This window comes from Sminthopsis crassicaudata, chromosome 2, assembly GCF_048593235.1.
Source record: "Sminthopsis crassicaudata isolate SCR6 chromosome 2, ASM4859323v1, whole genome shotgun sequence".
NCBI lineage: Eukaryota > Metazoa > Chordata > Mammalia > Dasyuromorphia > Dasyuridae > Sminthopsis > Sminthopsis crassicaudata.
Window position 1 is genome coordinate 597,478,773 of NC_133618.1, and position 14,384 is coordinate 597,493,156.

The 14,384-nt window shown below is 33.6% G+C and overlaps 1 protein-coding gene across 6 annotated transcripts in view; it reads left to right on the forward strand.

Annotated features, from left to right (window-relative positions):
• Positions 1–14,384, forward strand: part of PLPP4 (phospholipid phosphatase 4) — a 291,598-nt gene that overhangs the window by 167,938 nt on the left and 109,276 nt on the right. For all 6 annotated transcript variants that reach the window (XM_074295738.1, XM_074295737.1, XM_074295736.1 and 3 more), the window contains one exon: positions 1,969–2,077. In XM_074295738.1, coding sequence (XP_074151839.1) covers positions 2,072–2,077 — 6 coding nt within the window. In that variant the 5' untranslated portion in view covers positions 1,969–2,071. The remainder of the gene's footprint in view (positions 1–1,968; positions 2,078–14,384) is intronic.

Here is a 14,384-nt window from a genome sequence, read left to right on the forward strand (position 1 = left end):
TTCTCAGAGGACCTGGATTTTAAATTAAGTTCTGTCACTTATTATTTTGGAGTTATTAGGCAAATCATTCATTTTCCCCAGGACTCAATTTCCCCTCCCACAAATGAATGATTTGGACTAATCTCCACAGTTGCTTTGAGTTCTGAGGCTATGCTTCTGTACTCTCTTCCTCTCTTCATTCCTAGTTATTTGGCTAGCATAATTTTATGAAGGTCAGGAAGAAAGCAATTTTAAGTTTTAAAACCAGAAGTCATTCTATTACCTAAAAGATCTTCCCTCCTATCTTTATTGTCTCCTTTGGCGGCACCTTTTCCTCTATTATGTGGTACATAGTTATTTTCTTTAGAATACACAGATTGGCTGGTTGCAAGCTTCTTGGTGGCCTTCATTGCACTCCACTTGGGTTTCCAGGTTATTACTGAGGCAAATCAACGTGCCAGGTCCTAGGTATCTAGCTGTTGGTGGAGTTTGGGAAAAGCATGGAAAAATTCAGTGTTCTTTAGAATGTGCTGAAACCACTTGTGCTGATTTTGTGTTGTATCCGCCAAATCTTTTGTTGCTTGATGTTATTTACGGATTTTCTGTTTTGTAGCGGCAAAAGTCAGGAAATGTGTGCTTGGCTGCTAACCTGATCTGTGAACTTCAGTGAGATATATCATCGTGGGGCCTCAGTTTCTTGAAAGATCCTACTCAGTCCTACAATAAATGTGGAAATGTGTATTCAGTGTGTGTGTGTGTGTGTGTGTGTGTGTGTGTATATTCTATATACTATATATAATACATAGTATTCATATACATAAAAATACACATATGCACGTGTTTGTATATATATATGTGTATATTACTATATAGTTATTTATTGATACACACACACACACACATAGACACAGACATATATGCATCCATATCCAAAATACCTATTGAGCTTTAGAGAAAAATAATGAGATTATATATGTATGTGTGTGTATATGTATGTTGGGGCAGGTAGGTGTAGGGGACACAGTGCTTAGAATAAATCTTCTCCCTAAGTACAATTCCAGTCTCAGACACTACCTGCAGGACTCTGGGCAAGCCACTGAACCTGTTTGTCTTAGTTTATCTGTAAAATGAGCTGGAGAAGGATATGGCAAATCACTCCACTATCTCCAAGAAAACCCCAATTGGGGTCATGAAATGTCAGACATGAATGACTATAACAATAACAAGAACCACAATTATCCGTGTCTATATGTATTTATGAGTATGTATGTCGATAGATAAACAGACATGCAGACAGACAGCATGTAGACAAAGATAGACATACATACAGATAGATAGATACCTAAACAGACAGACAGAAATGCAGACTGCTAAACAGATTGATATACAAATAGACAACAGATAAGTGGACAGACAGACCTACCAATAGACAGACACGCAGATAGACAGACACATAGAAACAGATAGACATACATACAGATAGATACTAAACAGACAGTCAGACAGATAGATACATAGACAGACAGACAAATAGGCAAAGAGACAGACACAGATAAATAGACAGTCACACAGGTTCCATTGCTATTCCATAAATCTCTAAATCTATCTAGGTTTTTTTGGTAAGAAAATGAAAATCCACAGCCCAGAGTAAAGTGCTGAACTTAAGATCCCAAGGTTTGTTGGTGGCGAGGATGTCCCTAGAATTCAGGTTTCCTGAGTTTCTGAGCACTGACTCAACCTTACCTTGTCCATCTTCACTTCTTTTTTGAGAGCCAGTCATTTTAAATGTGTTTCATTATTCTCAGAGGAAGCGACCCTCCCCTGGGCAGCCTGGCCCAGGGAAGAGGCAGGACCTTGACTCATTGGGCCAGGTCCCTACCAGTGGATTTTTAGTTACTTTGTTTAGAGTCCAGCACCACCTCATTGAAGTGCTAGTAGGACATAGCAGTAGACCAGGTCTCTTATGACTCTTTCCTTGTTTTCTTCCAGATTCACAGAGTTTTTGGACCCATTCCAGAGAGTCATTCAGCCAGAAGAGATCTGGCTTTATAAAAATCCATTGGTGCAATCTGACAATATACCAACACGTCTTATGTTTGTAAGTATTGGGTGATTTCATGGAGAGTTTGATAGCCCTCTAAATTATAAATCAAAATTTTTTATTTATTTTTGTATTTGTGTTTTTAACCTCTGCTAAAAAGATCTGGGGAAACTGATTTAGAATAAAAGCTTACCAACTCTATTTAATTAAAATCATAAAACCCAAGAGTTGGAGGGGATCTGATAGATCATTCAACTTAAAATTATGAGTGAGTTATTAGGAAATGTAATAAATAGTAACTGCTCAGTACTTTGGGAGCAAAGACAATTTAAGAAAGTATATAGTACAGTGGCCTGGAACTCAGGAGATTGAATCTGGTACCACTCTGCATTGACTATCTATGTCTGTAGACATCTATCTATCTATCTATCTATCTACACACACATATACATATACAGACATATATATACATATACAGACATATATATATATATACATATACAGACATATATATAGACATATATACACATATATATATACATATACAGACATATATATACAGACATACATATACATATACAGACATATATATACATATACATATACAGACATATATATATATATATATATACATATACATATACAGGTATATATATGTACATACAGACATATACAGGCATATATACATATAGACATATATATATATATATATATACATATACAGACACATATACATATATAGATACACACATATATATATATATATATACATATATAGAGAGACATATATATACATATATATATATATATATACATAGATTTGTATTCATAGCCAACCCACTCCACCTTTACCACAGCCATATCCCTTTTCTTTTTCTTGGCTTGGTATTAAGATTTCATCAGTCCAGTGAATTATTGTCATGCAAACTTATTTTATTGCAACTTTTATATGTGATTTATAGTTGCCTGAAATACTGAGAAGTACTTGCCCCTGGACACAAGTTAGTATGCCCAAGGCAATTAAACCATAGCTTTGCTTACACCTTTTATTTATCCATTTATTTGTTTGCTTGTTTATTCATTCATTTTTTGGAAGAGGATAACAAAATCTGTGATTTCTTCAGCATAGTGAACTCTTGGTAAAGAAATCCCTTTTACCAATGCAGATTGACACCTATTTTATAATGTATAATTTCAGACAGTTGCTTAGGAAAGTGACAATTTAACTGACTTACTAGGGCCAGACACCAGGTATATGTCAGAGCTGGATCTTTGATTCCAGGTCTTTCAAATTCAGTGACCAACTCTCTATCCACTCAGCCATGTTTTCTATCAACATCATTTATTAGCATTATTTGATGAATTGTATTTCATTGGGCCCGTAAGATTTACTGTGGATCTATAAAAACACAATGAATGAAGTGTGTAAATTTCTAATACATATAATATAAAAGTGAAAATTATTTTTCAGTGCAGGCCTTCCTTCTGGCAAGGGCAGTTCTCTAGCCACTAAACCATGCTGTCTCTCAAGGGCTCATGTTACTCATCTGTGAAATGAGAGGGCTGGTGTATAGGATTTCCAAGTCTCTTCCCATTCTATTATTCAATGAGTTTGTATATGCCCAGAGTCAGGGAATGTTGAATCTATTGTTAAATGTCTGTAAGGAAAAACTTAGTAGACAGTGAACTGATCTTCTTCTCTGTTGACTCTGTAAGAAAAGCATGAAATTGTGGATGAAATCATAGCTAGTACGGATAAAACTCAATATCTCCAAAGTACAAAATGTAAATAGTGTATGTATCTTACTAACTAAAAGCATTAGAATTTAAGAATATCTGAAAGGACCTGAACACATTTTTACATTAATAGAAGTGCCCAGTTCTAAAGATGAGCAAATTTGCAAATCAGTCTTGGTATCCAGGGCAAAAACTTTCCCTTTATAATTAAACTTGGAGGAGGAGGAGTGATATCTTTAGGATTTTTCCTTTGTCCTTTATACAATATTATTTATCAACTCTGGTTCTATCTCTGCACGGCCATTACTGTTTCTATTTAATGCTTCAGGACTGGGTGGAAAAATACTATAAGAAGATGTTGGGAAGTTTTGTTTTTTTCCTCTCCTCTTTTTCTTTTCTGCTAGCCTGATGCATATAAATTGTGTTTAATTTTCAAGGGTTAAATTTTGAAGAGTGAAGGACTCAGTTCAAAATAACCCACTAATTTACACCTTGAATTCTGCCAACTTTTCTATGGTAGATGAAATTTCTAATTGAAAACAAAGAAAACTACTTGTTAGATAGGTATAACACAAAGGCTATTTCTATTTATACAGCATTAAACCCCGTACCACTAACTGCCAAAGTGAATGAGCCAAAGCTTTAAATGCCTCTACAGAAAATAGTTTGGGGTTTGCAAAAGAAAAACACAGAAAAACACCTGTGGTTTTCTTGATAAAATCACTTTAATTAGTGATAATTGGAAGAATCTTTGTATTTGGGAATTTACTCCATGCAAGCATGAAACAGCCACTTCAGTTGTTTTCTGATAATTCTTTTTTATCCAGAAAGAAAAGCTGAATTTCATAAATGTGGGGGGAGTAGAAGATGAGAACTCTGCTCTTCAGATTGTATTTTATTTTGTTATGAGTCCTGTGATTGAGTCCATTTCCATTTCAATAACACAGGTTATCTTGAAATCAAAACTTCACATCATGTCTAATCAAATTAGTCTTATTGCTTTAATCAGACAAACCTTTTATTTGTCATTTATCTCCATTTCAGGACTCTCGAGCTGTAAAACATAATTTGAGAATTAATTTCCATGCCAGATTGGTGGAAATTTGTTACAGAGTCCTGGATTTATTAACAATGAACTTTTTGAAGTCTAGAGACAAAAACCATGAATATTCTAGTTAAAGACACAAATAAGATGGGAGCGCATTAGCATGTTGGCAGCTAGTAGAGAGGAAGCACTGAAGGAGTTTTTCAATGTTGTATTTTTTTCTAGGGATAGAAGTGTATTCAACTTGGTTTTATCCCCAGCTCTTTGACTCTTTTAATGAAATAAATTCAATCTCCATTTTGTAATACTAGTTGATAAATTTTATCCAGTTGGGCCCACAAGATTTAGTGTGTATCTATAAAAACATAATCAACACACTGCATAAAATTATATCTGTAATATGAAAGTGAAAATTATTTTCAGCACATAAATTAAATTTGGACTGCTGGGTACCATTAATCAAGACAATATTAAAGATATTCTTTTTGCCTTTCATAGATTCTTTTTAATAACCCAGATATGTAGTTGTCAGATTTAAATAATTCAGACATATTTTTAACAAATGATTAATTAGCTACATTTTCTCCAGGAGCTGCAAACATATTTATGTTATATCTTAAAATTGGCTATATCATCAGCTGATTAAGAAAAAAAAGATGGAAGTAAATTAAAACTAAAATAAATGCTAAAGATAAGAGATCAAGTACATTTGATCCAACATATCTCACAAACTTTTGAATATAATGTATTTACACAAACTTCTGGTTCAAAGAAAAGAGATGTTGGCAAAAATAGTTAACTCAATAACTATTTCTTGGAGAAGTATAATCAATGCAAAACAGTTAATGCAATGAAAAAGTCAAAAGAGCCCATATGCTGCCTGAGATAACAAATACTCGATTTTCTTGGCAAATGGAAGGAATTGAAGATACCATTAATTTAGAGGACAAGCATATTTATAATGTATTATAGGATGTAATATATTGTTGTAATTAATTAAGTAACATAATTATAGGCATAAGCAAATATGAGAATTATTACCTACTAAATACAGTTATAAGTAGTTAAGGACAAAATAAATCTGCTAAATATTTCTAAAAAGGAAAGCAACAAATAGCGATGAAATGAAACAGATGTTCAAGTATTTCCAGAGTCATCTATTTTATCAGCAGTTGGATTCCACATAAGTAGTAAGGGAATTTAAGGGAATTACTTTGGGAAGAGTTTATAGACCTCACACCTTCTGTACCAGAGGTAATACAATTTTCAAGGCCTTCAGACATCAATTTGTAAGAGCTTTTGAAGAATAGGATTTCTAAAAAATGGACAAGAGTATGGATGCAGCTATTCCCTGAGGGTAAATCACTGCTAATCTAAATCCCAAGTTTCTTATGTCTATATAATCTTCATGAGAATAGTTTATACAGTGAAGGTGTCCCAGATAAGAATACATGAAGGCAGCAGACAAGTTTGCACAGACACTTTTCTATAATTATACATTCAGATAACACATTTACCAGAAAAATATAGAAATATCAATGTGTTTGGTATTTGTTGATCGTAAGGGACCATTTGGTTCCCTACAATAAAATGCAATTTTATTGGCTTAAGCAAAATAATTCCCATAAATATATTAAAATCATGCATAGTATCAAGAGCATAGAGACACTTTTATTATATGATCCGCTGAGTATGAGCTTCAAGCAATATACCATAAATGGAAGCATATGCTCACCAAAGGTGATTTCTATTGTGATGGAGAGGGCAGAGGGAAAATGAATCGGATAATCATATAGTGGTTCTCCCCATGTTCTTGTTTATGGACTATATTGTATTCATTTCATCACTCCCAAGAAATGGTATCTTAGTGAGATCTATGGTTATCCTAAGAGTTTGGCTTTGCCAACTGTTGTTGGCTCGGTTTCTGTGAAGATCCAGAGGAAGGCAGTCAGTACATTGCCAGGCTTCTCTATGGAGAGCTTAATTTAGGAAAGAGAGGGATTACACAGGTTAAGGGATATATGTTGTGATCAACAATGGTAGAAGAATATGCCACAGATCACAAATACATTGAAATAGAAGACCTAAGAAATAAATATATCGGTGTCATATTTATTTAAATTATTTCTATTGAAACAAATAAATAAAGCATTTTTGAGTGCAGTTTGAATTGATCCACATTTTTCCCTTCTTGGGCAAATTAACATTTTGGCCATTTTAAAGTTTGAGTTCCTTTCTCTTCCTTTCCCTTTCCAGTTACCTTCCCTTTTCTCTCCTCTCTCTTTTTTTTTTTTTTTGTTCCTTTTTGATAACTAGTCTTATTGGTTTGGTATTTCCCAAGTGATATAATTGATACTTTCTCAAAACTGAGCATAGGTAACTTAAATGATTTTACAATAGTATAATCCAGCAACAAAGTTATTTCAAAAGGTTTATTAAACACCTACTGTGCTGTATTCTAGGGGGGTAATAGTGAATGAAACATATTCCCCATACTTATGAAGCTTACGGTCTTAAAAAGGGAGGGAATAAAGATGTAGAAAGAATGGTAATGCTAACAAATGATAAATAAAACCATTAGAGAAGTGCAAAATAAAATGCTATGCTAGGTCTGAGGGGAATGGTCTTTGTCAACAAGGTACAGAAGAGAACGGTCAAGTAAAAAACTTCGCGGAGGAGACAGAACTTGAAATGTTGGTAGCAACTCAGTAAGTAATGGGTAGAAGAGGAACATTTATGACCTAAGCAGCAATGGGAGCGGGGAGGCATAAAATAGGATAAATTGTGGGAAACAGAGTCATTTAGATTGACTACACCAGAGAATATGTGGAGGAGACTGATAAGGGATTAGCTTGGAAAGCTAAGATTGTACCATATTGTGGGTATCCTGAATGCAAGGTAAAGTTTTCTTTGTCAGCAGTTAAGAGCCATTCAAGATTTTTGAGCATGGGGCAAAGAAGTAATCTTAGGGATCATTTGCTATTTTGCTGCTGCTTTTTGCTGAGTAGGAACATCTTTGCCAAAATGTGATGGATCTGTGATTTTGGGGAGTTCTTTGGCAATTCCCTCTACTCAAGTGGATCACAGCCCTTCGAGCAGTCTGAGTCATGTAGAAGTTAAGTGAGTTGTGTTGGTCCCATACCTGGAAAGTATGGAAGGCTGAATTGGAATTCAGGTCTTTTTTGAATCTAAACCCTGTATTCAATCTACCTGACCTCAATGCAATGAAAAAATATGGTTAACTTTCATTTAAAAAGAGGCTGCGCTTTTTAAAAAAAGGCAGCAGAAGATCAGAGGGAATATTTGACTCTAGCTGAGATTCCTTGATTTCCCTCCTTTTGTCTAGAAAGAGAGAGCATACATTTCTTTTCTCGTCCATATTCAGAAAACATTAGTTGACATTTTCCATGTTATTCCCAAGCTGTCAATAGGTTTTAAGGAATATGTGTCTTTTATTATATCAGAAAGCCTCCAGTGGCTCATTAAGGATTTATCAGGATTTATTCTCTTTCCATTCCAGACTATCTTCTGCTTTATTTGTTTTTATGATGATGCCTTTAGTATTAGCCTGTTGGTGGGATGTCCATCTTTGTAATTTCCTTGATATGAAATCAACAAGCCCATCTAGATTTCTAGATATCTTCAAGAATACATTTATTTATTCTTACGGATCTTTTTTTAAAGAATCAAATGTCTTATATTTACTCTTTTATTGCATGTCAGAAGATATATTATTATTGAATATCAACAATATTAATAATGATAGCTAAATTTTATGTTCTATTTTACTATTAGGGGGGCTCTTTACTTATATTAGTTCATTTGCTATTCACAAGAATGGAAGGAAGTAGTTAATATCATTATCCTCATTTACAGTTAAGAAGCTGAGATTGAGAGATTATTTGGCTAGGGTCATATTGTTAATGTTTAAGATAGGATTCATACTCAGAATTCCTGACTTTTAAGTTTAGTACTTTATGCAGTAGCATGATAAATATGGAAATATATTTAGAAGAATTGCATATATTTAACTTCTATTGGAATACTTGCTAGGGGAGGGCAGTGAGAGGGAGAAAAAAAATTGAAATACAAGGTTTTGCAAGGGTGAATGCTAAAAATTATCTTTGCATGTATTTAAAAAAACTATTATATTAAAAATTTTAAAACTAATGTATCCACTTATCCACATAGTTGGCTATTATCACTTTGATTATAATTTATAAAATATTTTATATTTATAGTTTAAGGTACTACCTAGGAAGACAAATATTGATGGGTTTAAAAATTTGAACAAATATTGGCAAAGGAATATTATGATAGACAATTTAATTTTTATGCTCAGTATGTTAGAGCTGGAGGGAACTTGAGAGAAATCATTGTGGCTCTTAAAAAGTCTAAGATATTTTTACTTTTCTTTGTGACATGATATAATTATTTGCTAGTAGCAGAGAATATTCCTGGGGTGCAATCTACAAATGCAAAAGTGATTTTAAAAATATATTCTTTATAACACATCTTTTGATGGGATACTTAAAATCAACTAGGAATTTTTAGTGGTCCTGTTTGTCCCTCACCCTAGAGGAAAGTTCCCCTGTTTAGCATTTATACATAATTTGCAGCTGCAGCAAATAATGAGTAAATCTTCACAAAGGGAATTATCCTCCTTTCTTTTATTCTCTTTTCCCTATAATACCACTGAATGTCAAGGTATTTCCAAAATAGTCTGGATAGTAGAATATAGCAAATCAGTATTTCAGAGGAATGAACCACTTTCTACTTATAGAAAATGTCTCAAAATTTGTGTTGCCACTACTTTCACTTGTTTAGTCAATGAACTCCTCCTAGAGTCAGGCTTAGTTGCTTACATAGGTCATTGCACAGATCAAATTTGTTAATTAGCAAGGAAGCTGTTTACTCTGCACCTGTGGCCTTCTCATCCAGACTCCGTGGTAACCCTGGGCCCTCATTCATAACCAAGGGCAAAAGTTGCCTAGAGCTTCTATTTTTCTGCTCTTGTTTACCCGATGAGAAAGCACAAATGCACCATTACTACATCCCCAGAGGATCTGAAGAGATAGCTTCACAATTTTTTTTTTCGGTAAAAGAATGAAGTGACTGGATGAGTATTTTTCTCTTCTAACGCTTAAAATAGAATAAAATCATGCAATGTGGAGCACAAAATAATTAAAATGTAGAATCAGAATGTAATTAATTTTTTTCTTACTATGATGAGGAAGCAACAGGACATAATGGATAGAGGACTCACTTTGGAGCTGGGTTCTGTAGCTGCCTCTGATGCATACTAGGTATATGGGCATCAGTGCTCCCAGATAAGTCTCTACAACTCAGGTTCTTAATGTGTATGTGTGTGTTTGTGTATTTGTGATGGATTACACAAACTATGTATAATAATAATATTACACTGTATCCTGAATCTAGCTTCCCATTTAGTTGCCATCCAGTGCATTAATATAATCATACATTAAACAATGCATATTATAAATATAATATAATATTATATATATATATATATATATACATACACATGATGCATAATGAAAAGAAAGGGAAAAGATAGTCCCTCACAGTCTGATATATCATGCAATCATCTATGTATAAACAAGGTATATAGACACTAAACTGAGCATTATCTCAGACAAAAGTTATTAGTAACAGGTGAACTGGGAAAGATTTTTAGATAAGATTGGACATTTAAGGAATCCAGGGGAAAAAAAGGGAGAGATGAGTCAGACAGGCAGTGAAAATGCCTGAAATTAGGAGATGGAATTGTCTCATTAGAGGAAAATCAATGAAATGCAGTGGCACTCTATCACAGAGTAGGTGGAGGGGAATAAGCTGTAAGGAAGCAGAAAAAGAGGATGATTTCAGGTTATGAAAGGTTTTAAAAGTCAAGCAGAGGATGGGATTAGCTCTAGGGCACAAACATACAATGAACAAACTAAAGCTCCTTAGGAGCTGCCATTTTTTTTTTTTTTTTTTTTTTTGGAAAGAAACAGAAAATATCTCTGTATAAAGCAAATGATTTCAAGGGAGTTATAGAGTACTAATAACCGAGGGGATCAGGAAAAGCTTCATGTAGAAGATAGTGCTGAACTAAATCATGGAGGAGAAGAAAGATTAAATGAAGGAGAGGAGAAGATCTTGGCAGGAATGCCAAGATTTGGCAATTGGTTGGATGTGTGATGTGGAATCGAGGAAAGTCAAGGAAAATGGCAAGATGAAGAACTTGGGAGAAAGTAAGAATGGAGGTGCCTTAAATACGGATAGGATATTTTGGCAGAGGCTAAGTTTCGGAGGTCAAGATGATGACTTTGTTTTGTTTGTATTGAATTTAAGATATCTATGGGGTATTCAGTTTGAAATGTCTAGTAGGCATTCATTCAGTCAGCTAACATATATTCATCACTTATTATGTGCCAGGTACTCTGGTATAGGACTAAATCTCAAGTCAGAGACAGGGCTGGTCATCTGAATAAAGATTACATGGGTGTGGAGAAAGAAGGGAAGCCAAAACAGGGCTTTTAGGGAACTTGCACCATCCAGGAGAGGGTTATGGATGATGACCGCAAAAGATGTCGAATAGCAGAAAAATAGGAAAAGAGAATAATATGGCATAGGAAGCAGGGGGTCATTAGTGTTAAATATAGCAAACATTAAGAAGGATGAAATCCTGGAAAAGACCATTAGAGCTGGCAATCAAAACATCATTAAGAAACTTTGGAAACTTTCATAAGAGCAAAAGACCAACACTAACTTATTCAGAAAAGTTAAGTATAATCTTAAATGAAAAAACAAAAGCAAAAGAAGACATTTAACAAACTGGAAGATTTTTAGGTTTTGTGACAAAACAGCAGAATTTAAGAGAAAATTTGACATATAACATGCAGGAGAAATATAAATATTAAGGATCAATTATAAGGTTCACAATAAGGTCAAATCATTTACTTCTTATACTTGAAACAATTACCAGTTATTGTCATTTTTATTCATGTAGTTTGAAAGAAAGTCATGGGCTGAGTGGAATATGGTGGAGTATTTCTAAAACAATGAAATGTACTGTATGGGGAGAGAGAAAAAAGGAGCAATATTTCTAACAAATGAGGCAAAAAAGGAAAAAAAAACATACAAAAGAAGTTTGTTGGGGAGTGGGCATGTTGTATTGAAACCTTATTCTCATCTGGAATGGGTTACAGAAGGAACTATGTATATATGTACATATATACATATGTATGTATACATATATATGTATATATGTGTATATATAAAGGTTATAAAACGTCTTCTAAATCCATAAAGAAATAAGAAGGTAAAAAGAATAGGAGGGCAAGGTAGTGGGTAGAAGTAATGAAGAGTGAGGAGGGATTGGAATAGAGTAAGAAAGGTAATAAGAGAAAATAGGAAGGAAGAAAATTTATAGCAAATAATTATAACCTAGAATGTGAATGTGATGAATTTGCCTATAAAGTGGAAACTGATAGCAAATTAGAAATTTTTGTGAGAATAGTGAGGAAAATAAAAAGGAGGAAAATAAACAAGTATAGCTTAGAATATGAATTGAATGAATTCTCCCATAAAATTTGAACAGATAGTCAACTAAAATTTTGAATTCAATAATATATTGCTTTCTGGAAATATAAAAATGAGAGAAATACAAATATACATAAAGATCAGGAGCCAAGTTTATTATGTAAAAAATCGGGAATAATAATCATGATCTCAGACAAAGTTAAACTAAAATATATGTAATCAAAAGAAAAAATAGGGAAACGATATGTCAGCCATCTTAATCATTATTGTTTTGGACCATTTAAAATAACCAGTCAATGTAAGGCTAGTATATTGCTATGATGTAGACGATGTTGAATTGATAAGAGTCAGAAAAATATGGAAAGACTTGGGCTTATGAAGGAAGATGTTATCCACTTTCAGAGAAACATAGAACAAATAAGCATACTTAGGTTTTACATAAATATATGTGAATATATATGTATGATTATATATATATATATAGTGTACATTTAAGTACATACATATATGTATATGTGTATTTACACAATGCACATACTATATAAATACACACATGTAGATGTATGTGCATATATATATATATATACATGCAGGCACACACATATAGTGGCTATTGTTTATCCTTCATTTTCAAAGACTATAATGACATTGAAGAAGTGATGATATACAACTTAATTCTATTTGAGGGTGGAAGGGCTTTGCAAGATCACTAGTCTTACTTTCTCATCTACAACTCTCAGAGTCCAATAACCAGATATAAATCAGGACAACTAGAAATGGCTATGGATGTAATGGGAGACTTTAGCTTTTTTAAGCTAAGCTTTCTAATAGGTTTCAGTTTGACTTAAATAACTTCCCATGCTTAAGGTTAGTTAAGGAAAAAATAAGGCAAAGAATGCTCTTTTTTGCCAAGTTTTTAAAAAAAAATTCTCAGGTCTGGCCAAAGCAATAGCAATTTGCTATTTATATTTACATGGAAGCAGAGCCAGACTATATTTCCTTATATATCAGTATCTATATCTATTTATCTATCTATATCTGCACTTAATTGTAATCTTTTGGGAGCAGGGTAGAGGGAAAATAAAGTTAAAAGTATAGAGGAGAGATAAAAATAAAATGGACAGTTTCAAGCAAAAGTATAGTATTCATTATATAGGCTTCCTTGAAATGAAAATTTATTGCTTTGTGTTTTGAATCCTCTCTTTTGTTCTGCTCTGTAAAGGCAAAGGCACAATTCCTTTAGGTGTGAGTGCCCAGCTTGTCTTTCTACCACATGTGCAAACTTATCTCACAGAATTTCAGAGCTAGAAAACCTCTCAGTGGCTACCCAATCCTTCCTCTAAGTGGAAGGTAACTCCAGTGTAACATAATGAACAAGTGGTCCATTAGAAAACTTTCAAGGAGACAGAACTCATTCACCTTTGGAATTTGCATGGTATTCTTTGGGTCAGTGCTCATTATTAAGGATTTTCCCTAGCATCTCATTGTAACTTTCAATCCTTGCTCCTAATTCTTCCCCCGAGGATCAAATAGAACGAGTATAATCTCTCCTTCGCATGAGAGCTCTTTAAATATAAAGACAATTATTTTGTGTTATCCTTTACTTCTAGTTTTTTCCAGGCTAAGCTTGCCCTCATTTTTCATCATCCTGATTTTCCTGTTCTGGATACTCTCCAGAATCCTTCTAAATGTCTTTCTTAAACAGAAGCATTAAGAAATTGAACATGGTATATTAGTTGAGGTCTGATGAAGGCAGAGTTCAATGGGAATGCCGCTTCTCTATTCCTGGAAATTATGCCTTTCTTCCCCAGCCCAAGCTCGTATTAGCTCTTTTGGATGACATATCACATTGTAGACTAATATTGACCATCGCATTGTTTTTCAAAAGAACTGACATTTAACCACATACTTCCCATTTATATTTGTGAAATTGTTTTGTGTTAAGTGTAAAGTTTTTGTTATTGTTGTTGTTTTACATTTATCTTCAGTGAGTTTTATTTTAGATGCAACTCAAAGTTTTGAAAGAATTGAAGT